The sequence below is a fragment of the Bombina bombina genome, chromosome 9 (assembly GCF_027579735.1).
Source record: "Bombina bombina isolate aBomBom1 chromosome 9, aBomBom1.pri, whole genome shotgun sequence".
Lineage (NCBI taxonomy): Eukaryota > Metazoa > Chordata > Amphibia > Anura > Bombinatoridae > Bombina > Bombina bombina.
In genome coordinates, this window is record NC_069507.1 from 236,477,009 (window position 1) to 236,503,191 (window position 26,183).

At 37.5% G+C, this 26,183-nt stretch overlaps 1 protein-coding gene across 1 annotated transcript; it reads right to left on the reverse strand.

Annotated features, from left to right (window-relative positions):
* Nucleotides 1-1,619: 1,619 nt before the first annotated feature.
* Nucleotides 1,620-4,404, reverse strand: ADRB1 (adrenoceptor beta 1). The gene has a single exon (XM_053691759.1). It carries the CDS (start codon nt 3,624-3,626, stop codon nt 2,454-2,456), a length of 1,173 nt encoding a protein of 390 aa, XP_053547734.1. The 5' UTR covers nt 3,627-4,404; the 3' UTR covers nt 1,620-2,453.
* Between the last annotated feature and the right edge of the window lie 21,779 nt (nt 4,405-26,183).

Sequence of the window (26,183 nt, forward strand, 5' to 3'; positions counted from 1 at the left end):
AAAAATTGATAATAGGAGAAAATTAGAAAGTTGCTTAAAATTGTATGCTCTATCTGAATAATGAAAGTTTAATTTTGACTACTCTATCCCTTTAAAATAATCTTGTAAATAGTGACATCATTAAGAAAATTTAGGGTGATTTTCACAAAAAAAGAAGCTATTTTATATTTATATTTTAAGTTATAGGGTTAAAATGTTTGGTCTAAAAGAAACTGCACCCCTTGTGGGCACCATTCCTTAAAAAAAATAATTATTTTGTGATTCAGATAGAGCATGGCATTTTAAGAAACTTTCTAATTTACTCCTATTATTAAATTTTCTTCACTCTCTTGGTATCTTTATTTGAAATGCAAGAATTTAAGTTTAGATGCCAGCCCATTTTTGGTGAACAACCTGGGTTGTCCTTGTTGATTTGTGGATAAATTCATCCACCAATAAAAAATGGCTGTCCAGAGTTCTGAACCCAAAAAAGGCTTAGATGCCTTCTTTTTCACATAAAGATAGCAAAAGAACGAATGAAAATGGATAATAGGAGTAAATTAGAAAGTTGCTTAAAATTGCATGCTCTATCTGAATCGCGAAAGAAAAAAAATTGGGTTCAGTGTCCCTTTAAAACAGCAGTTCTTGAACATATTTCTCTGGCATCTAAGGGGTTAATTTTGTAGACGGGGAAGAAAAACAAATACATTTTTTTTTACAGAATTCCACATTATACCCAGAACCAGGCAGCATTATTGTAGAATTTTATTGATGCTCCAGATTTGTCATTTTGAAAAGTTACATAAGTGAACAAAACATAAATATTTCATACATTCAACTGTGCTCAAACAACTTATTGCACATATATAGATCAGCTATTTACACAGTGGCTAGTTGAAACATAATACTTTTCCTCTCTCTCTCTCTCTCTCTCTCTCTCTCTCTCTCTCTCTCTCTCTCTCTCTCTCTCTCTCTCTCTCACACACACACACATATAAGTTAGAAATTGATTGAGAAAAACACCTAATTCAGACAACAGATATTGCATTTGATGGGTTGCCCTGAACAGTTTCCTAAATTACTTTTAAATTCCTTGGGGGGATATTGAACCAGATCAATTTCACTCAGTGTCATGGCTTTTAACCCCTTGGTTACAGGATGAGAAAGGAATGCAATTGCAGCTGGGTTTAAAATAAATACGTTAGATTTTTCATTAAAGATTAAAAATAACTGTTTCATACAGTATTAACCTTATTGTAAATTGCAATACTTTACAAAAAAATGTCTGGTCCTTATTCTGATATATTATGTGCATATAACATTTTATCTACCTAACTGTGCAAATAACAATTATTTTGAAAACATCTCTGTATTATTGAACACTTATGTTAAAAGCAACAAATACCCTTTCAAGTCCTAAGTTACAAAGGCTGTTTTGTACCTTGTAAGAGGTCTGTTTAATGTAAACATATTTAATTATCTGTGCATTATGCACAGCTTGAGGTAGAGAATTATTGTCTGATATATTTTCAATTTAACCAGACAAATAATTTAAAAGGATACAATATTAAAAAAAAAGAAATACTATTTAGATAACTAGAAAAATAAAATATTCAGCATTTTTAAAATGGGGGGGGGGGGGGTACTTTAGAAAAGGTGGTAATTGGTACAGTTAATACATTGTGAATTAACAGATTAACTCAGTGCCGGATGGTTTTTCTTGTGCTAAAGACACATAGCAATTCTATAGAGTAGAAATACAATACTGCATTATATCATTTAACAGTGTGTTTATATAAAATTTTAGGTAAACACAAAACTCAAGGTTTGCAAAATTAAAGAAATACGATTAAGTGCAATGCCCACAAAACACTTTTTTCTTTCTACAACATTTAAAGAAAAGAAATCTGCTGTTAAATAAAGTCATGAATGCCCCTGCAAAATCAGTGCTTAGCTCAGAAATATGCATGTGGTTGAGGTATTAAAGTCAGTTTAATTCAATCCTAGTAAACAATTACGGAGGGCTTCAGTCTTTGACATGTCTCCTCCAGCATCTGATAAGTGGTCCACACGCAACATTATTTCCCATATAACTTGTTTGGTTATAGAATATTATATTCAGGGGGCTAAAGGGGCTCTGAAAGACACCAGGTGTCAGGTTTCAGAAGCTCATTAAGGGGTATTGTGCGAATCCAGACTTGCTGGGTGACCATCCAAAGTCCTGGATGTTCTCAGAAGAAAGTGCCAGGATGCTATAAAAAGTAAAGCACTTAGCACTATAACTTATCTGACCATATAAAGTGCTATTTAAAAAATAAAAACAAAACTAGTTTGCGTTATAAATGTACCCAAATCAAAAATAGGTGATGGGAACAATAAAACATCCTCCTACACGGTTTGTAATCAAGTACCCTTGGTAACTCCATATAATCAGAGTCACTAAATGCCAAATAAATATTTGCCCCGGCACTTTACTACGCAGGATCTAGAGATGCATGTGTGCTATTGCATTCAGACCATGTCCCCAAGGCATTGGTGTCTAAAGAGTTAACAAAGCCTCCAGAATATCTTGACAGCTCACCAGTGGCATGAAGCCTTCTGTCTGCACTTCTGGGACAGCACAACAGTCTTTTGAAAGCCTTCCTGAAGTCAGGGCTCCTGCAGTAGATGATGGGGTTAAAGGCTGAGTTTGCATACCCCAACCAGTTTAAAAAGAGAAATAGCTTATCTGGGATAAGGTTTCGGTAGAATACATTCACTATATTGGCTAAGAAAAAGGGCAACCAGCATAGAGTGAAGGTACCCATAATGATGCCCAAAGTTTTTAAGGCTTTGTGCTCTTTAGCAACAATGAGTTTGGATAGTCTTCTCCTACTGGACCGTGAATTGCTTAGCACATGGTTATTGTGGTGGAACCTTCCTTCACATCTATCTATCTTCTTCATTTGCTTCCTGGCTTCCTTAAAAACACGACTGTAGACAAATATCATGACAACTAGGGGAAAATAAAAGGAAATGATAGATGAGGCGATGGCATATGCTCTGTTTGTGACGAAATCACAGCAGCCAGGGTCCTCATAGCACTTTATAGCCACTGGGTCGTTAGTGTCCCTCCACCAGTGCATCATGATGGGTAGAAAGGAGACCAGGGCTGAGATAGCCCACACTGTACACACTATCCATTTGGCTCTGGCTTTGGTGAGCAAACTTTGGTAACGAAAGGGAGAAGTGATGGCTATGTACCTGTCTATGGCAATTACACAGAGAGTCTCAATGCTGGCAGTCACACACAGCACATCCACTGAAGTCCACAGCTCGCAGAAGAAAGACCCATACAGCCAAGTGCCACTGACCACCAAGGTGGCGCCCGGGGGCACCACGCACAAACCCATGATTAGATCTGCACAAGACAGCGAAGTGATGAAAACATTAGTTAGGGTTTGTAGTCTCTGGTTCTTGGCGATAGCTACAATGACCATTACATTTCCCATCAAAATGAGCAGAATGATAGCAGCCATTAACATAGCCATTCCAACAGTCCACTGCTGGGTCATCTCATGCAGTGGCTGTATAGAGCTGGGCATGGTAGGGAGGGTGTCACTGCTGGTTTTATTTTTGCAATCCGGGGTGAGCCAGCCATCCCCCATGGTGGGTACTGGTCTTTGGTATCAAACCTCAGCAGTGTAAGGGCTGGTGGGACACCATCTAGGCGGTGCAGTGAGGAGCAATGAGTAAATTACCTTTGGTGCACCTAAGGGATCTATACTGAGTCCATCTATGACACTGGTTCTGTGAGTAATGTCTGCCTTGCCAATAAATCCAGTTTCTATGTGGCTTGCAAGAAGTTCATCTCTGGTGCTGAGGTCAGTGTTTGTCTTACCAGTAAACCCAGGGACTCTGTAGGCTTCTGCAGTGTTTGTGAGAGTGCAATCCTCTGGTTGGTATTATTATTGCACTGAAAGCAAAGGGAGTTGCAATGATGGAAATACGTGATGCATTTGTATATAGTAACTTCACAGAGGTAGAAATACTTTTAAAAACATATCCTTCATCACCTACAGGTAAAGTAACAGAGGGGATGCTGGTGCACTGTCTGTAGGTCCACTGGTGCAGATCCTGTGTGCACCTTCCCAAGAAACAATGGTACTGTCCTCGGGCACGCCTGGCACTGTTCCTGGGCACACTTATTCTGTCTGCAGGTGCACTGGCACTGTTCCTAGACACACTTACTTTGTCTGTAAGTGCACTGGCACTGTTCCTGGGCACACTGGAACTATGCGTAGGTTCACTGGCACTGTTCCTTGGCACACGTATTATGTCTGCAAGTGCACTGGCACTGTTACTGGGCACACTTACTTTGTCTGTAAGTGCACTGGCACTTTTCCTTGGCACACTTGCACTGTTTGTAGGTTCACTGGCTCTGTTCCTGGGCACACTTATTATGTCTGCAGGTGCACTGGCACTGTTCCTAGGCACACTTACTTTGTCTGTATGTGCACTGGCACTGTTACTTGGCACACTTGTACTGTCTGTATGTGCACTGACACTGCTGCTGGGCACACTTGCACTGGCACTGTTGCTGGGCACACTTGCTCTGTCTCTGGGTGCACTGGCACTGCTGCTGGGCACACTTGCACTGGCACTGTTGCTGGGCACACTTGCTCTGTCTCTGGGTGCACTGGCACTGCTGCTGGGCACACTTGCACTGGCACTGTTGCTGGGCACACTTGCTCTGTCTCTGGGTGCACTGACACTGCTGCTGGGCACACTTGCACTGGCACTGTTGCTGGGCACACTTGCTCTGTCTCTGGGTGCACTGGCACTGCTGCTGGGCACACTTGCACTGGCACTGTTGCTGGGCACACTTGCTCTGTCTCTGGGTGCACTGGCACTGCTGCTGGGCACACTTGCGCTGTGGTCTCTGGGTGCACTGGCACTGCTGCTGGGCACTCTTGCTCTGTGGTGTCTGCGTGCACTGGCACTGCTGCTGGGCACACTTGCGCTGTGGTCTCTGGGTGCACTGGCACTGCTGCTGGGCACTCTTGCTCTGTGGTGTCTGGGTGCACTGGCACTGCTGCTGGGCACACTTGCGCTGTGGTCTCTGGGTGCACTGGCACTGCTGCTGGGCACACTTGCGCTGTGGTGTCTGGTTGCACTGGCACTGCTGCTGGGCACACTTGCGCTGTGGTCTCTGGGTGCACTGGCACTGCTGCTGGGCACTCTTGCTCTGTGGTCTCTGGTTGCACTGGCACTGCTGCTGGGCACACTTGCTCTGTCTCTGGGTGCACTGTCACTGCTGCTGGGCACTCTTGCTATGTGGTGTCTGGGTGCACTGGCACTGCTGCTGGGCACACTTGCTCTGTCTCTGGGTGCACTGTCACTGCTGCTGGGCACACTTGCGCTGTGGTCTCTGGGTGCACTGGCACTGCTGCTGGGCACTCTTGCTCTGTGGTCTCTGGTTGCACTGGCACTGCTGCTGGGCACACTTGCTCTGTCTCTGAGTACACTGGCACAGCTGCTGGGCACACCTGCTCTGCTTCTGAGTACACTGGCACAGCTGCTGGGCACACTTGCTCTGTCTCTGAGTACACTGGCACTGCTGCTGGCCACTCTTGCTCTGTGGTGTCTGGGTACACTGGCACTGCTGCTGGGCACACCTGCTCTGCTTCTGAGTACACTGGCACAGCTGCTGGGCACACCTGCTCTGCTTCTGAGTACACTGGCACAGCTGCTGGGCACACCTGCTCTGCTTCTGAGTACACTGGCACAGCTGCTGGGCACACTTGCTCTGTCTCTGAGTACACTGGCACTGCTGCTGGCCACTCTTGCTCTGTGGTGTCTGGGTACACTGGCACTGCTGCTGGGCACACCTGCTCTGCTTCTGAGTACACTGGCACAGCTGCTGGGCACACCTGCTCTGCTTCTGAGTACACTGGCACAGCTGCTGGGCACACTTGCTCTGTGGTGTCTGGGTACACTGGCACTGCTGCTGTGCACACCTGCTCTGCTTCTGAGTACACTGGCACTGCTGCTGTGCACACCTGCTCTGCTTCTGAGTACACTGGCACTGCTGCTGTGCACACCTGCTCTGCTTCTGAGTACACTGGCACAGCTGCTGGGCACACTTGCTCTGTAGTCTCTGGGTGTACTTTTAGTACCTTCCCTGAGTGCTTCTGCACTGTTACTGGGTACACTCGCAGGGCTGCTGGATGCTCCTTCACGGTCCCCTGAGATGTTAGCAGAGTTTTGCCTTGCGCTGTTCCCGGGCTCTGTGACTCTGCTCCTGGGTGCCCTTGTTACTGTCACACAGCCCTGTCTTGCAGAGTGGCCGCTACTGGCAGCTATTTGTCCCGTCGCAGCGCAGCTCTCCAGTTCCCTTCTCCGGTCACCTCCCCGGGAGCTCAGCATGATTCTGAGACCAGCAACATCTCCCGGCACGGGGACACCGCCTCCGTGCACGTCACTCATACCTCCTCAGCCAATCATCTTTAGAGGGGAGTGCTAGACCGGTAAGGTCCCGCCCACTGTCATATGTAAACAGGACAGCAGCTATTAGTGGCCGCAGGCTGTGACTCTTCTTGTGTCCATAGCAGTGACTTGATGGGACAAAATAAGGTATAGGACAGCATGGTATGGGGAAAGCCTCATGGGCTGTGCAAGATCAGGTGCATGTGACCTAAATGCAAACCTAGGTGTGAAGGTATCTCAGGCTGGCACTACCTGCTATATTTGTGTGTAGGGGTCAACATGGGATGTGCCAAGCTTAGGAATGGGACTTCAAGGGACAGTTTACTTCAAATTATTTTTGTTTTGTTTAAAAAGATAGATAATCCCTTTATTACCCATTCCCCAGTTTTGCATATCCAACACTTATATTTATACTTTTACCTCTGTGATTACCTTGTATCTAAGCCTCTGCAGACTGCCCCTTTATTTCAGTTCTTTTGACAGACTTGCATTCTAGCCAATTATCATTGACTCATAAATAACTCAACAGGAGTGAGCACAATGTTATCTATATTACACACATGAACTAGCACTGTCCAACTATGGAAAACTGTCTAAATGCACTGAGATAAGAGGCGGCCTCAGAGGGCTTAGAAATTAGTATATCAACCTACCTAACTTTAGCTTTCAACAAAGAATACTAAGAGGACAAAGCAAATTTGATGATAAAAGTAAACTGGATAGTTGTTTTAAATTGCATGCCCTATCTAAATCATGAAAGATTAATTTTTACTAGACTGTCCTTTTAAGGCCTGATCCTATATAGCTCTCTGGGCTTGCGAGATTATTAAATAATGCTGGCCAGTGCTTCTATTTCCTTGGTGGAATTATTTAAAGGCACTTTTTACCCTGAAAACAGGGTGTCTCTCTAAGGGGCGTATACTGCATTTACATATGCGAAGGAGATGCAGACATTACAAAGTACACAATGAAAATCATCATTTAAAAATCATACAAAACGTATAATTGAACCATTAAAAAAAAAAAAAAAAAAATACTCAGGGAAAAAATTGTATTGTTAAGGTGCCTCAAAACTCATAACAAAAGTTTTCACCAAAAATCGTATTTTATCAAAAACGTAAAATTTGTATTTTTATTATTATTATTATCAGGTATTTGTAGAGCACTAACAGGTTCCGCAGCGCTATGAACATGGGTGGTATATAAAAGCAATTACAGGGATCAAATGGGTAGAGGGTCCTGCCGAGAGTTGCACTGTTGTAGTCGGCTCTTATGAAGGTGAACTACAAACAGCTGGGCTCATAGGCTTACATGCTAAGGGGGTTTTAGGGGATAGCAGTGGAGATAGGAAGGTTAGTGTAGGTTGTAAGCACCCCTGAATAGTAGAGTCTTCAGGGAGCACTTGAAGCTTTTAAAACTAGGGGAGATTATTTTGGAGCGAGGCAGAGAGTTCCATAAGATGGGAGCCAATCTGGAGAAATCTTGTAGACGGGAATGTGAGGAGGTAACAAGAGAAGAGGAGAGAAGGAGATTGATCACAAGCGGAGTGAAGGGGTCGACAGGGAGAGTATCTGGAGACAAGGTCTGAGATGTAATGGGGAGCAATGCAATTGAGGGATTTATGTGTCAGAGTGAGAATTTTGTGTTTAATCCTGGAGGCAAGAGGAAGCCAGTGAAGGTATTGGCAGAGAGGTGTGGCAGATGAAGAGCGACGTGTAAGGAAGATGAGTCTGGCAGAGGCATTCATTATAGATTGTAAAGGAGATATGTGGCAGCTAGGGAGACCAGAGAGGATAGAGTTGCAGTAGTCGAGGCGGGAAAGGATGAGAGAGTGCATTCAAATCTTTGTTGTGTCTTGTGTAAGGAAATGCCTAATTTTAGCAATGTTTTTAAGGTGGAAGCGGCAGGCTTTAGCCAAAGACTGAATGTGAGGAGTGAAAGAAAGATCTGAGGCAAGTTTGACCCCAAGACATCGGGCATGTGAGGTTGAGGTAATGATGGAGTTATCAACAGTGATAGAGACATGGGGTGTGGAGAATTTGGAAGAACGGGGGAAAATAAGGAGCTCAGTTTTGGAGAGGTTTAGCTTGAGGTACTGAGAGGACATCCAAGATGAGATATGAGAGAGACAGTTAGTGACACGGGTTAGCAAGGAAGGAGTCAGTTCTGGTGCAGAGAGGTAGATTTGGGTATTGTCTGCATACAGATGATAGTGAAACCCATGGGACTTTATTAAGGAACCTAATGAGGACGTGTAGATTGAGAAGAGAAGGGGACTGAGGACAGAGCCTTGCGGTACCCCAACAGAAAGAGGTAACGGGGCAGAGGATGCCCCATAGAAGGCTGCACTAATGGTACGGTTAGATAGATAGGAAGAGAACCAAGAGAGAGCTGTGTCGCAGATGCCGAAGGATTGGAGGGTATGGAGCAAAAGAGGGTGGTCGACAGTATCAAAGGCTGCAGACAGATCAAGGAGGATAAGTAGAGAGAAGTGGCCTTTGGATTTTGCTGTAAGTAGGTCATTGGTAACCTTAACAATTGCTGTCTCTGTTGAGTGAAGGGGGTGAAATCCAGATTGCAGTGGATCAAGGAGGGAGTTTAATGTAAGGAAATGGGATAGACGTGCATATACTAGCTTTTCAAGAAGCTTTGAGGCAAGAGGTAGTAGGGAAATAGGGCGGTAGTTGGATGGGGAGGTTGGATCGAGAGAAGGTTTTTTTTGAGGATAGGTGTGACTGATGCATGTTTAAGAGATGTGGGAACTATACCTAATATTTAAATTATTAGAGATATAGGAGCGCCAAAGGCTAAAGTATTTTACAGGTCAACTAAAAAGAATTATCCAACAGCAGCCTAATATCTACACATGAATATATACTATATCATCAAGGGGACAAATATACATAAAATGTTATTTGTTTAAAAAACTTATACAGAGAGACACTCTTTTGGCCTACAAATCAAAAAAAACTGTGGATAATGAAGTCAGCCTGAAAGTACCGTTTATCACTCAATATAGTGAAAAAGAGAAGGACTGTTGAAAATATCATAAAACGACATTGGCATCTCCTGAAAGATGATGATATTATAGGAGAACATTTGACTGAACAATCACAGTTTATTTACAAAAAAGCCAATAATTTAAGATCTATTCTAGCTCCCAGTGTCCCCATCAATAATAAACCTACTAGTAGCCTGTGTGTGTTATGGGCAAGAAGCTAGAGGGCTTATTTCCATGCCGTCAATGTAAAGCATGAGAGCATGGCAATAAGACAGGGACATTTAAGTCTAAAATCTCTAATGAGGTATTTAAGGTTAAGCAGACTATTAGATGTACTGACAAATTTGTAGTCTATCTCATTGAATGTGGATGTGGTCTGCAGTATGTATGATAGACCACAAGACAGCTCAAAGAAAGAATTAGAGAGCATTTACTGCAGATTAAAGGGAAAAAGACTGATCTGCCCATATATAAACATTTTAAAGAAAAACATGGAGGTAATGCTGAGAGATTCAAATATATGGGGATAAGTAAATTATTTAAAGATTGTAGAGGGGGAGACATGGAACAAAGATTACCTAGGACCAAATCGAAATGGATTTTCAACTTGGATTGCATTTACCCTAATGGACTAAATGCTAATTTTGAGGTAGTACATCTATTTTAATCCATCTAACAGTTTATTGAAGAGAGTTATAATCAATTAGCATGTATTATCATACTAGCCCGAGTTTCTTATATTAATATCTCATCTTAAACCTCCCCCAGTCCTATCTCTCTATTTATAGGTCCAGTACTAGACTTCCATCTTATTAATCCAATGTAATTTCACTATTCCCTTATTTTTTGACATTTATTTTTTGACACTTATTTTTTGACACTTATAAATCAAGATATTACTTTGATTTTAGGAGAGTTTTTTAGTTACTTTATATCTCTTAATGATTATAATTTTAATTATGTTTCCTATCAATGTATTTTTACATTTTTAATAATGTACTTTTTTTTGGTGCTCTTTACATGCTTAAGAGACCAATAATTTATAACTTTTGGTTTAGATATTAGTATGTAATAATGTGTACCATTGTAAATCCTAGATGATATTTAGCCTAAAATTCTCATAATTAATTTGGACTGATTTTTAATCAATTCATTTTTTTTTTATCAACTTCTAGATCAGTAACCACATAGGTCATTACTCATTATCATAAATAATGATGGAATTTATATACATGTATTTAATATTTTCCTTCACTTATTATTGGTTATCATATTGCCATTAAATTTCACACTTCCCTTAAACAATATGGCTTTCTAATAGAGGAGTCTCCACCATGAATGATATAGAAACCGGATATGACGTCAATATTGACGTAACCGGAAGTGACATCATACGTAGCCGCGAGGTCGGCCGATTTTGAAAAGTTTGGCGCCAATAGAGGTGGGTAGCTTAGATGCTGATTGGATCTTCTATTCCTTAAAAAACTAATTACATTAGCCTCACTATGTCTTGAGAAAGGCCCTCTTATAGGGCTGAAACGCGTAGACGTGATCGAAGCAGAATTTGTGAGGCTATATATCAGTCTAGGATATTTGATTTGGGTGAGTTCATTACCGATAGAACCCATTTTGTATATGCATTTGGTATATTGTTTTTTCCTTTTCCATTTTAGGCACCATCTATATCTGGATTCCAAGCGCTTATGATTTTAGAAGTTATTCATTCAGGATTATCATTCTCTTAAGGAATATCATTGCCATTCATTGTGATTTTTCGTTTCTTTTGGACTTATATTGGGACTATCAGAACTGAGGACACATAATCATAGGGACATTTAGTGTGCCGGCATACATCGCTATCTAGGCCAGTTGCTCTATCGATATCTGTTTATTGATTTTTTAATTTATTTTTAATTCATTTATTAATTTATTTATTATCATTTGGATCATATACTGTATAATCGAGTCATATTGTATATAATTGAGTCACATTATTTCACACACTAAAATTTGTTTTATTTAGATATATAAACACCCCAGTCTCACTTAATCACATGGGGCTAACACATATAACTCCTTACTAAGTGGCCTTAGCTTCTTTACACATTTTTTATTGATTTTACACCAAGTGTATCTTACTTGGCTCTCATGAGTGAGGTCCAAGGTGTTGTTATATCACAGTATTAAGCTTTCTTTTTCCACATATTATTGTTATATTTCTACTTATGATTTGTTGTTTATTTCTATTTATTTGTTTTTTTATGGTAGCATATTGCATTTTTGTTTCTTTATTGTCTATTCATTCTAGCCTATTATCCTATTGGATTATGGTCTTTATTATTATATGATCCTACTTGGACCATTCATCCATTTATTCCTAGTCTATTGTTTTACTTGAGTTGTTTGATTCCTTTTTTTATCGATTCTGGATTCAAACATTCAAACACCACTCACATTTATTGTATTTAATTAATTGTATTTGTTTTACATTTTATGTTTTTTTAAATAAATAAATAATATTTTATGTATATTTGTCCCCTTGATGATATATTATATATTCATGTGTAGATATTAGGCTGCTGTTGGATAATTCTTTTAGTTGACCTGTACAATACTTTAGCCTTTGGCGCTCCTATATCTCTAATACTTGCCGTACCAGATTTTGTTAGGAAGTCTCTCATAGTGAGCTTGTATTTTACCTAGGCGCCGGTAACTATACATTCCATTACCCACTAATATTTAAATTACACAGGAATAAATCATTTTAAATATGCACGGCGTAAATGGTAAATGAAGTACACTGGATGCGCAAAAATCATATACAATAGAAATTCGTACTTGTAAGTACAAAATACAAAGTGTAATTATTGTTTTTCATAAAATGGGCTGAGTATGGGCGCTCCATATATGAAATTGTCTCTCAAATCCCAGTGTAATTATTTGAACATTTTCACAGATCAAACTGTTTTTTCTTACAACTTAAAAGGTGGCAAAGCTTTTATCAAAATACTCAAAACACTAATTTCTATGAAAGGAAAAACTATGCATGTGAAAGTAACATCAAATTTAAGGTTCAGCGCACTAATAACAGCCTAAATTGATTTGTATTAGGCGTAATATACAAGTTTAAATATACAACAGGTTCTCCCTGTGTACTTCGTCCTCCCCTGCAAACTTTTATGTAGTTGAGAGGTCTAATTATTTCTATGGGAGACATCTCGCCACTTGCAGGAACAGCCCCTTTGTTATAGAATTCCATGAGGGCTACCCCTGCAAGTGTTGGATTTGAAAATCTTGTCTAGGCAGGCACATTTTTTTATAAACGGCCCCGAAGTAATGGTCTTTGACTAAACAGTAATAAAGAAGACAAGGAGGACTTTGTGTATATAATTAGACAGATAATGAGGTATGCTCTCTTTACAAGATCAGCCACTGTATTGGGTTGTTGTTACAGTTAGCAAAACAGTTATCTCATATACAAAAATATACCTAAAGGAACAATTCCCATACATTTTAAACTCTGCAGCTGGTATAACTAGTAATTTTACAGTACACGGTACCTTTAATGTAACAGGGCTTTTATACATCAAACTTTAAAACCTAGTTGTGTTCATTGGTTATCTTAGTCATCTATGTTTAGCAAATCCCTTTTAATGAACGTGTCCAAGAATACTATGTGTATGTATGTTACTCCCATGTGCAATAGGTTTTACTGACGCCATTGTACTTGGCATTAAGTAAACATTATAATTTATGTAGTGCAATGTACCGCAATAAGAATCAGTACCTTGGCATGGTATTACTTCTGCGGAGGCCAAGTCATTTGCATGCTAATTATAAGTATCTCACAATAAGTTACCATTCTGCACTGTACTATGATAACATATAGCACTGACAGTTAAACCCAGCCTAAAACAAGCTGTGATTTACTTACATACAGAAATGTACTCAATAATAGATTTGATACGATTATATCACAAGCATTTTGTAAGAGTCCCATACTTGTAAGCATTAAACAATATGCATAAAAAAAAAATCCTGCGCTGTTTGATATTTTATGCTCAACTCAGGAAAGTAAATGATAGAGAAGGGGCACGGCAGGCAGAAAATAAAAGCTTCCTAGGCAATACCTGGTCATTGTCTGTTACTTTAACCAATGAGTATTAGTCCTTAGTTAAAGGGACGCAATACTGCAATAAAGTGGTATAGCATTTTCTTGCTGCACTGTTTCGTTTCTATACCTAATTAACACATAGTTAAAGTCAGCTCCTGAGTGGCTATAATTTGTCATTCTTAAAGGGACATGAAACCAAAGCATTTTCTTTCATGATTCAGATAAAGAATTCAATTTTAAAAACGTTTCCGATTTACTTCTCTTATACAATTTCCTCTGTTTTCTTGTTATTCTTTGTTGAAGAGATACCTAGATAGGTAGCATGCAGTGCATGATAGGATATAGTACTCATGCTAATGTATAACATTGTTACAAAACTGCTGCCATATAGTCCTGCAGACACGTGCACGCTCCTAAACTTACCTCCTGCTTTTCAACAAAGAGTAACAAGAAAACAGAGAAAATGTGATAATAGAACTACATTGGAAAGGTGTTTAAAATTCTATGTGCTATCTGAATAATGAAAGACAAATTTTGAGGTTTTATGTCCCTTTAAGCTGCATACATATTATTATTATTATTATTATCTGGTACCTATACACCACCAACAAATGCAGCACTATGCAAAGATCAATATAGTCATTGGGGTACATTGTACTACATACACAAACAAGTAAAATAGGGATAGGTTACATTGTGTGGTTACAATACATTTCATCTATTTTTTATCTTCATTTTCTCTTTCATAATTCAGATAGAGCATACAATTTTACATTCATTATTACATTTGCTTCATTCTCGTGATATCTTTTGTTGAAGGAGCAGCAATGCATTACTGGAAGCTAGATGAACACATCAGGTGAGCCAATCACAAGAGGCACTACAAATAGACATATATGTGTAGCCACCAATAAGCAGCTAGCTCACTGTTGTGCATCGTTGCTCCTGAGTTTACCTAGATATGCTTTTCAACAAAGGATAGCAAGAAACAAAGTAAATTAGATAATAGAAGTACAAAGGAAAGTTGTTAAAAAATGTATGTTTTACTTTGAATCATAAAGGTTTTTTGCCTTTATAAACTTTTAATCCAAGTGGCCAGCAGTTAGAGAGTCAGGCTTACAATCTAAAGGAGGAGTGACCCCAAAAGTGTGAGAGGTTAGATTATTAAGATGCATGGTCAGACTGCATTAAAAGGGACGGTAAACATCTTGGTATTTTTATATACAATGTTTAGTTATGTGTAGTACGAAAACTTTGCAATATACTCTCATTGTTTATTTTGAATTTTATTTTGCTCTCCCCGGCTATTCCCACCTCCTATAACCTCCAATCCAGTACCAGCACATTATTTAGTTTGCCTCTATACTAAAATAAAGCAGCTCGATCCTCCTTTTCCTACAGAGCGCCACAGTTATGGAACGACCCCCCGCACACTTTCAAACCTTCCCCAAGCCTAATATCCTTTAAGAGATCCCTCTATATATATCTCAAAACAGAATGCACCTGATTATATATTTCCTACCTGTTCTATATTAATTTTTGCATCTATTGTGTATTATTATTGTTTTTGTATTTTATTGTACCCTATTGTATCAATGCAATGTTTTGTGTACCCAGGACATACTTGAAAACGATAGAAATCTCAATGTATCCTTCCTGGTAAAATATTTTATAAATAAATAAATAAATATATATATACATATCTAAATATGTGAATGTTTGTATATATACATATCTAAATATGTGAATGTTTGTATATATACATATCTAAATATGTGTATGTGTGTATATATACATGTCTAAATATGTGTATGTGTGTATATATACATGTCTAAATATGTGTATGTGTGTATATATATATATATACATGACTAAATATGTGTATGTGTATATATATATATATACATGACTAAATATGTGTATGTGTATATATATATATACATGACTAAATATGTGTATGTGTGTATATATATATACATGACTAAATATGTGTATGTGTGTATATATATATATATATATATATATATATATATATATATATATACACATGACTAAATATGTGTATGTGTATATATATATATATACATGACTAAATATGTGTATGTGTGTATATATATATATATATATATATATATACATGACTAAATATGTGTATGTGTGTATATATATATATACATGACTAAATATGTGTATGTGTGTATATATATATACATGACTAAATATGTGTATGTGTGTATATATATATATATACATGACTAAATATGTGTATGTGTGTATATATATATACATGACTAAATATGTGTATGTGTGTATATATATATATATACATGACTAAATATGTGTATGTGTATATATATATACATGACTAAATATGTGTATGTGTGTATATATATATACATGACTAAATATGTGAATGTGTGTATATATATATATATATATATATATATATATATACATGACTAAATATGTGTATGTGTGTATATATATGTACATGACTAAATATGTGTATGTGTGTATATATATATATACATGACTAAATATGTGTATGTGTGTATATATATATACATGACTAAATATGTGATGAAGCATGGGTGTGCCTACACAAAACATGTCAGGTGTTTAGTCTGCTCATGTCTATGTGGATGAAATAAACCCTTCCTGATTTGAACAGCAAGAATACCGTGGTTTGCCGTGTTTTCTTTTATGTGCTTATGTGTGTATATATACATGTCCAAATATGTGTATGTGTGTATATATATATATATATATATATATATATATATATATATATATATATATACATGACTAAATATGTGTATGTGTGTATATATATATATATATATATATATACATGTCCAAATATGTGTATGTGTGTATATATACATGTCTAATTATGTGTATAGATGTGTATGTATGTGTATATATATATATATATATATATATACATGACTAAATATGTGTATGTGTGTATATATACATGTCCAAATATGTGTATGTGTGTATATATACATGTCTAAATATGTGAATGTGTGTGTGTGTGTATATATATATATATATATATATATATACATGTCTAAATATGTGTATGTGTGTATATATACATGTCTAAATATGTGTATGTGTGTATATATATACATGACTAAATATGTGTATGTGTGTATATATACATGTCTAAATATGTGTATGTGTGTATATATACATGTCTAAATATGTGTATGTGTGTATATATACATATCTAATTATGTGTATGTATGCGTGTATATATACATGTCTAAATATGTGTATAGATGTGTATGTATGTGTTTATATGTGTAAATATGTATGTACACACATACATACATATATACACATAAACACATATATACACATGTATGCACATACACACACACACATATATATAAATAAATATATATATATATTTACACTTTTGAGCCCTTCCCAGTCAAATACGTTTTACTCTATATCTATATATATCTGTATATATTGAGATAGATATAGATATTAATAGATTACAAAATAATAATCATATATATATTAATATCTGTTTTAAAATAAAAAGTACATTTTCTTCTATGTGAAGAACATAGGAATGTGAAGTATTTCTAATGCATCTTCATCTTTAGCGCAGTTAGTTTAGCGCAGTGTCGGGTTAGAGCATGAGTGACAACTAATAAGGTGTTCTTCCTCGTGCCCCTTAGAAGTCTATGGAAAGAATACGTTTGCAAGGTTGCAATATTCAAAGTCCTAAAGTTAGCAGACCTGGGACTTTCACTCTAGCTCTACCTTTTAACTTTCAACTTGCAATACGCACAATAACGTGGCCGGGATAATTTTTTTTACTTTCAACTCGTAATGTGCGTGCTAACTGGCTGCGCTAATATTTTACTTTGAACGCGTAAGCGTGTGAGCGAGACAAACAATTATCGCACCACTTGTAATCTGGTCTATAATGTTTAGCCTTGTCTTCTGCAGAAGTAAGCTCAGATGGACTCCCCAAAATAAGCAAATGGTGGGTTTTAGTTACTGAAAAGTAATTGCAGCAAACAAGATGTTAATTTGTTTTAAACTGTTTAAACTTGGCTGATATATTATTGTACAGCAAGAGAACAAAAAACAACTCTGTAGATGGGAGACTGAGTGTGGCACGAGTAGGAATATATTACAAAATGGTACAAGCTGAAGTATAGAGAGAGGTGTAGCAGTATATAGAGTGCTTAGAGTACTAGATATCTGTATACTGCGCCTCATTGGCTCAGTGGCTTTTCTTAATTTCTGACCCAGTAGTACATTGTCAGTCTGCAGATAAATTTAAAGGGGCATGTAACCCACATTTTTTCTTCAATGATTTAGATAGAGGGTTCAATATTAAACAACTTTCCAATTTACTTCTGTTACCAATTAACTTCATTCTCCTGGTATCCTTTGTTGAAGTAGCAGTAATGTACTACGGGGAACTAGCTAAAAACATCAGCAAGCTAATAAGAAGAAGCATATATGTGTAACCGCCAATCAGCAGCTAGCTCCTGAGCCTACCTATGTATTCTTCTCAACAAAAGATACCAAAATAACAAAGCAAATTAGATAATGGAAGTAAATTGGAAAGTTGTTTAAAATTGCATTCTCTATCTGAATCATGAAAGAAAATGTTTCAGTTTCATGTCGCTTTAACTCTCTTTTAAGCAGTTTGTGAGGTCTAATCACAGAACTATAAATAATAAATAATAGCGCAAATGTGCTAATGCTGTAGAGAATTTTCTTATTTTAGCTTTATGTTCCTTTAACTTTTTTTTAAATCTTTTTATTTTATTTTATGAAGGAGTAGTAAGGAAAAGAGTAATTATACATTTGTCTCCAGTATAAATCATACAGTACAGTTTTTTTTTTAAAAAAAAAACAAGGTCAGCACAGCTGAATAATAGACACTTTTCCTTATCAAACCAGCTGGAAAAGGAGAATAATCACATACAACAGTAGTAATTAATTTTCAGAACAAAATAACAAACTTACAAAACAGTTTTGCCAGCTGTTGAGGATAATAGAGGGAGGAGCTAATGAAATGCCGAAAAAGTAAACTGAACTGTTCATGATATGATATTTAGAACAAGTAAAACTTAAAGGGACCATGTACTGTAATTGTATTCCCCACTAATGTGTTGTCAATGATCCATTCTACCTGCTGGGGCATTTTATAGAGTTTACAAATAGCTCCTTTACCTTTATTTTGTCATTTGAAATAGCTGCTTCTCTCTCCTGCTGTGTGGTGGGAAAGAGAACCCAGCCCTTTGTAAAGGGTGTTCCTGCAATATACACATATTAACACATAAATATATGTATATATTCATAGACATATATATTTATATTTGCTGCCCTTCGTTGCGCTAGTTCTCATATTGTGTCTGACGTCATGAGAACAAAGCCCTCATTGGAGCCTATGGAAGTGCTCTCTATTGAGCGCAAAGCTTCCATGCAATGCGAACGTGAGGTTGCATTCGCATTACGGGCCACTTCAGATACCAGTGCAAAGTTGCATGCGCTGGTATTACGAGTTGAGCTCGCAAAAGCGCAGTTTTGGGCTCCACTTGTAATCTGGTCCATTGTTTTGCAGTTGTTATCTGATAAAGCCAGTTAGGGACAGATATATGGCAGATTTAGCCTTGAGAAGTCAGCAGGCATTTCAAGTTCTGACAATTAGAAATTGCTCGAGTTTCAGAGCTAAATTACATGTAAAGTGGGCAAAATAAATAATATAAATACATTTCAGTATTGTTTCATTACACATAACTAAACATTTTATATAAAAATCTCAAGGTGTTTACTTTTCCTTTAGCATCCTCTATAAACAACATAAATTGTTGTGATTACACTTAAATGAGTTCAGCTAGTAGTGCATTGCTGATCTGCAGCTGACTTTAACTATATGTTTAACAAATTATTACTGTATGTACAAACAATAGTGCAATAATAAAATCCTTTTAATGCATTGAAGCATTTTTGTCACGAGCAATTGATAACGCACAACTTGCTATTATGTGATCGCCTAGTGCAAGCTGTTGGTGGTTTAACCAATGTTAAATGTTTAACCAAATCATATTTAATGCACCCAATACATAAATAGATTGCCCTATACTTTCAGGTCTAGATTACAAGTGGAGCGCTAGTCTACTGCGAGCCCGTAAACGGACAAATTCGCCATTTACAGGCGTGTGCTAAATAACCAGCCATTACAAGTGGTAGCAATTAGTGCTCAAAAAAATAACCAGTGGTCAAACCTCTGGTTAATTTTTAAAATGTGCCCCAATTGCAGCCCAAAAAATGTGTGCAGTTGGTTGTTCAAAATAAAAAATATCAGCATTTTTAATTAAAATAAATAAATAACTGTACTAAATGGAGTGGGGTAGAAAAAAACCAGCACTAAAAAGTGCCTTTACATTGCGGTCTATGTGGACTGTGTGTTCGCTATAAATATATATGTTTATGCTTATATACATACATATTTATATTTGCTGCCCATTGCTGCGCAACTTAGCCCCTTCAATGCGCTAATTCTCATGCAAATTTATTTGCGTTCGCTGGTATTACTAAGTTGAGCGCAAATATCGCGTTCGGCGGAAGCAATAGTTTGCGCTCAACTTGCAATCTAGCCCTCAGTGGGAATTGCAGTAGTGTACACAGCATGCCCTTATATCAAGTTATCAATTAAATGTTGAGCTTGTGCACATTCTAAAAAATTGCATTTAGCACTTTTGAAAATGTGACATTAAAGGAACATAAATCCCAACATTTTTCTTTTATGATTCAGATAGAACATTCAATTTTAAAGAGTTTTCACCCAAACGAACGATATTAGTAAGGTCTTCCTAGATTATTATAAGAACATATATGCTGCCAAAATTATAGACACAGAAGCAAGTAAGATATTCTGGGATAAGATTAAGTGTCCACAGATTACACCAGAGCAAGCTAAGTCAATAAACGATCCCATATCGTTAGCCGAAGTTATAAAAGCAATTGAAGATTCTAAACTTGGAAAAGCTCCCGGGCCTGATCAAATACCCGCAGAGTTCTACAGAATGTTGAAGACAGATATAGCACCCATACTGACTTGTTTATTTAATACATATTTCATAGATGGGAAAATAATGTCTCGATTTTTCTCCGCGTCTATCATAACCCTTATTCCAAAAAAAGACAAAATCTTATCAGATCCAGGGTCATACAGACCCATCACTCTGTTGAATACAGATTATAAACTATTAACAGTAATAATTGCAAATCGTTTGAAGGAAATACTATGTAAAATTATACATCAAGATCAGGCCGGTTTTATGTGTGATAGATCACCAACAAAAAACATTCGTAAAACATATATGCTAATAGAATATTTTTGGAACAAATTGCATAAGGAAAAACCAGCGTATCATGACGATCTTGCTATGGTTGTGGTCGACGCGGAGAAGGCATTTGACTCTATAATATGGGAACATTTGTATACTTCCCTTGAAAAGTTTGGCTTCTCAGGTAAATTGATTGAATTCATTAAAGCCATATACAACTACCCCATCTCCTCGATACTGGTTAATAATACTCAATCAGATTTTTTTAAATTAGAGAAGGGAACGCGCCAGGGGTGTCCCTTATCACCCCTCCTATTTAATGTCGCCATTGAGCCACTAGCAATTTATCTCAGACAAGAATTGGAGGGAATAAAGATTGGATCTCAGAAGTTTGTGCTTGCTTTATATGCCGATGATCTACTTCTCTATTTCCAACAAACACATAGAAATATCCCTATTGCGTTCAAGGCATTAGATTTATTTAGTAGTATTTCGGGCTATAAAGTCAATACGCTTAAATCAGAGATTCTATGGATATACAAAAACATGGATAGTAAGACACAATATGAGCTAAGAGAGGTCACGCAGATTAGATATCTAGGAATCATGTTACATAAAGATCCTAATTGTTGGTATAGACTTAACTTTACGCCCTTCTTTTCCCGACTTAAAAGCAAGTTGCAAAGATGGGCACTACTCCCTATTTCCTTGTCAGCTAAAATAGCTATGATTAAATCTATCTTATTCCCTCAGATAATTTATACTATGAATAACTTACCATTATTTATTAAGGTAAAAGATATTAAAATATTTAATCAATTATGTGCTAAATTTCTTTGGAGCAACATGGGGAACATGATATTAAAATATTTAATCAATTATGTGCTAAATTTCTTTGGAGCAACATGAGGGAACATGGGGGGCTAGCTTTCCCGGACATTAGATTATATAACATGGCCATTTTGGCACGGAATGCAGTGGATTGGCTTCTGTCAACCGAGGTACTAACTAACTTAATCTTGGAAGAGAGCTTAATATATCCGTTTGCATGTAAAGCAATCTTACATTGCACTCTTATAGAACTCCCAGACAGCACCAAAAGGTTTATCAGTATATATAACGTGATTAAAGCATGGCAAATGACATGTAAATATCTTAAAATTAATTTTTCTATTTCCCCCTATCTTCCGATTAGAGGGAACCCCGAGTTTATAGCCGGATGCGACTATCAGGTATTTAAAGAATGGGCGGATAAAGGATTTGACAAGTTACTACAAGTTTTTGACCAAAGGTTTAATTTAAGAACCTTTGAGAGTATTGTTAGAGAATTTGATCTCCCCAAGAAGGAGAGCTTTTTCGCATATCTTCAGCTACGCCACTTTGCTAACAAGAAAGCTAAGTTAGGGAATTGGCCAGTAGGTTTTAAACAAATTGGAGACTATATCAATGTATATAAGCAAGGAAAGCACTCAATATCATTATTATACAAAATTTTATTGGCAAAGCAAGGTCAATTAAATAATGAGCAATATATAGGTTATTGGGCAAAACATTTTCCAGAACTTAGTGGGGATCACATTAAGAAGGGTATCAAATGGCTGATTAAAGCCCCCCTCCGTTCCTCTTGGCACGAATCTTTTTTAAAATTACTCAACAATGCTTATATTTCGCCAAAAAGATTGGCAGCATGGTCTCCAGAAAATATGGGAATATGCTACAAATGCTCAATGCCTAGGGCTGATCTGATGCATTGTTTCTGGTTATGCCCCAAAATAAGGCAATTTTGGCAGAAGGTTAACTTTTGGCTAAATAAATTCTGCCCTGAACATTTAGTCCTGGAACCTATAAACATTTTTTTTCTAAACATAACAGCCCAGAACTATGATTTGATCAATACTATTATACTTATAGGTCGTAATTTAATTCTAAGAAATTGCAAGCAGACCAGAACAATATCTTTTAAGATATTCCTAGAAGCAGTGAGACAACAGATCATATTCGAACAATATAATATTTCAAACCTACACAATAAACCAACCCAACGCTTTTTTAATAAATGGGAAAATATTATCCAGACATATCCGCTTCCCATGCAATATATACTTACTAAGGCATTCCACAAAACAGACTACTTTGAAGGTCTGATATTAAGAGAATTATTTCCAGTATCCTGGCTTTGAAAATGGGGTACCCTAAGATTCTAAGACACCTTTACGTGGTGTGGTGGAGGAGGAGGAGGCTTTTCTCTTTTTTTCTTTTCCTTTTTTTTTTTTTTTTTTTTTTTTTTGCTTTTCTTTCTCCTTTTCTTCTTCCTTTTATCTTCCGATCTGGTTAATGAGAATAAAATGTAATAACTGTATTTAGATGCAACACAGCATCTTGGTTTTTTTTTTCCCTTTTTGCCTACTTATAATGTTTATTTACTGTGTGATGTCCATAAGGTAATGGGCACGGAACCTGGTTATTATGTAGGCATAAATGCTAGATATTTATCTTTCTATTTCTGTATACATGATTGGAAAAAAATGTTCTTTCTTACCCTGCGTGGTGCAAAATATGAGCAAATGAGCTCTGTTACAGTTATATTGATACTGATGGAAAAATAAATAAACATATTAAAATTTTTTTTTTTTTAAAGAGTTTTCAATTTACTTTTTTCATCAAACTGTCTTTGTTTTCTTGTTATCCTTTGTTGAAAACCAGGGAGGGAAGCTCAGTAGTGTGCAAATGTCTGCAGCACTATATGGCAGCAGTTTTGTAACAATGTGTGCGACTGCACGCTTAGGGGCCGATTTATCAATGTCAGTCTCACATGATATGCTGTAGCGTATCATGTTTGCCAAACATCGCTGAATGCCGACAGTTTGTGCAATGCCGCCCCCAGGCCGCTCGCAGGGGTATCAATCCAGGGATAGGCACGAGCCAAGGCTGTGGCAGACATTTTCTAAAGTAAAGACCTTTAGTGAAGGACACCAATGTAAATTTACAATTAAAACTATTATTTTATAGTGGTGAATTTTATTATACTGATGCAGATACCACTGATCCTATAACCAGCCATTGTCTGGCTATACCCATGTGCCAGTGTCACTTCTGTGTCTTTGTATAGAGCTGGGTGTTATTATACTGATGCAGATACCACTGATCCTATAACCAGCCCTTGTCTGGCTATACGCATGTGCCAGTGTCACTACTGTGTCTTTGTATAGAGCTGGGTGTTATTATACTTATGCAGATACCACTGATCCTATAACCAGCCCTTCTCTGGCTATACCCATGTGCCAGTGTCACTACTGTGTCATTATATAGTGCTGGGTGTTATTATACTTATGCAGATACCACTGATACTATAACCAGCCCTTGTCTTGCTATACACATGTGCCAGTGTCACTACTGTGTCATTATATAGTGCTGGGTGTTATTATACTGATGCAGATACCACTGATCATATAACCAGCCCTCCTCTGGCTATACGCATGTGCCAGTGTCACTACTGTGTCATTATATAGTGCTTGGTGTTATTATACAGATGCAGATACCACTGACCCTATAACCAGCCATTGTTTGGCTATACCCATGTGCCAGTGTCACTACTGTATCATTATATAGCGCTGGGTGTTATTATACTGATGCAGATACCACTGATCCTATAACCAGCCCTTGTCTTGCTATACGCATGTGCCAGTGTCACTACTGTGTCATTATATAGTGCTGGGTGTTATTATACTGATGCAGATACCACTGATCCTATAACCAGACCTCCTCTGGCTATACCCATGTGCCAGTGTCACTACTGTGTCATTATATAGTGCTGGGTGTTATTATACTGATGCAGATACCACTGATTCAATAACCAGCTCTCCTCTGACTATACGCATGTGCCAGTGTCACTACTGTGTCATTATATAGTGCTTGGTGTTATTATACAGATGCAGATACCACTGACCCTATAACCAGCCCTTGTCTGACTATACACATGTGCCAGTGTCACTACTGTGTCATTATATAGTGCTTGGTGTTATTATACAGATGCAGATACCACTGACCCTATAACCAGCCATTGTTTGGCTATACCCATGTGCCAATGTCACTACTGTATCATTATATAGCGCTGGGTGTTATTATACTGATGCAGATACCACTGATCCTATAACCAGCCCTTGTCTGGCTATACGCATGTGCCAGTGTCACTACTGTGTCTTTGTATAGAGCTGGGTGTTATTATACAGATGCAGAAGATACACATCCAGTATTTCACTCAGGCTTTATTTATTCCATAACTTATCACCCAATATTGCTAGCAGTCTCTTGACAAGCCACTAATTTTATTCACACTAAATATTTTCCCTTTCCTATTATTTAATCAGAAAGAAAAGATATACTAAGATTATGAATCACAACCTTACTATATCTTTTCTTTCTATTTAAATACTACTTATAATAAACCTCAGGTGCTGGTTAAAGTGCTTTACCTTTGCATATAAAGCTCCAGGGACACAGTGGCAGCTTGCTTCTTGAATCTTCCCTCTCTCTCTGTCTCACTCAGATTCATTTTCTGGTACTAAGCGGCATCATGTGGGAGTGGCCATAACCCTGCAAAATGTGGCGCCACATGTGTTAAGGAGGAGTCAGGACCAGTATTCATCTGTCTTACTCCTCCCTCCCCAGAGCAAAATGGGCGGCGGACACTGCAAGGGCCAGTCACGGACACCAGTGTCCGTGTACGGACACCTTGCCTATCCCTGTATCAATTAACCTGATCGTATCTGATCGGGTTGATTGCTGTCTGCCTCTCAGAGCAGGCAGACCAGTTAAGGAGCAGCGGTCTTAAGACTACTGCTTCATAACAGCTGTTTCCGGCGAGACTGAAGGCTTGCGCCGAAACAGGTGCATCAGGGGCCATTCGGCCCTTGATAAATCTGCCCCTTAATATCTTTTAACCATGGATTTGTACTACCAGCGCAAACCATTATATAAAAAAGAAATAATAATATTTATATGAAATTATTTAAATAAAATATTTTTATCAGAAAGTATATTCAGGTATATTAATAGAATCATTTATTTTAAAGTATTAGTGTTGTGTTTGGTACAACTTTTCTTTTTAACCTTTACACTTTGAGCCAGGTCTTGAGACACGCTAATCCGTTGAGCGCACCCTTTTACTTTCAACTTGTAATATGCGCGTAAGTTAGCGCAGTCGCGATATTGCTTATGCACCACTTGTAAACTAACCCATTGTCTACTAAACTATAACCATATTGGAGGTGGCATTTGTAATATTAAC

Bases quoted from the DNA above. Each gene is read 5' to 3' on its own strand.
- ADRB1 (XM_053691759.1), bottom strand. From the start codon at position 3,626: ATGGGGGATGGCTGGCTCACCCCGGATTGCAAAAATAAAACCAGCAGT.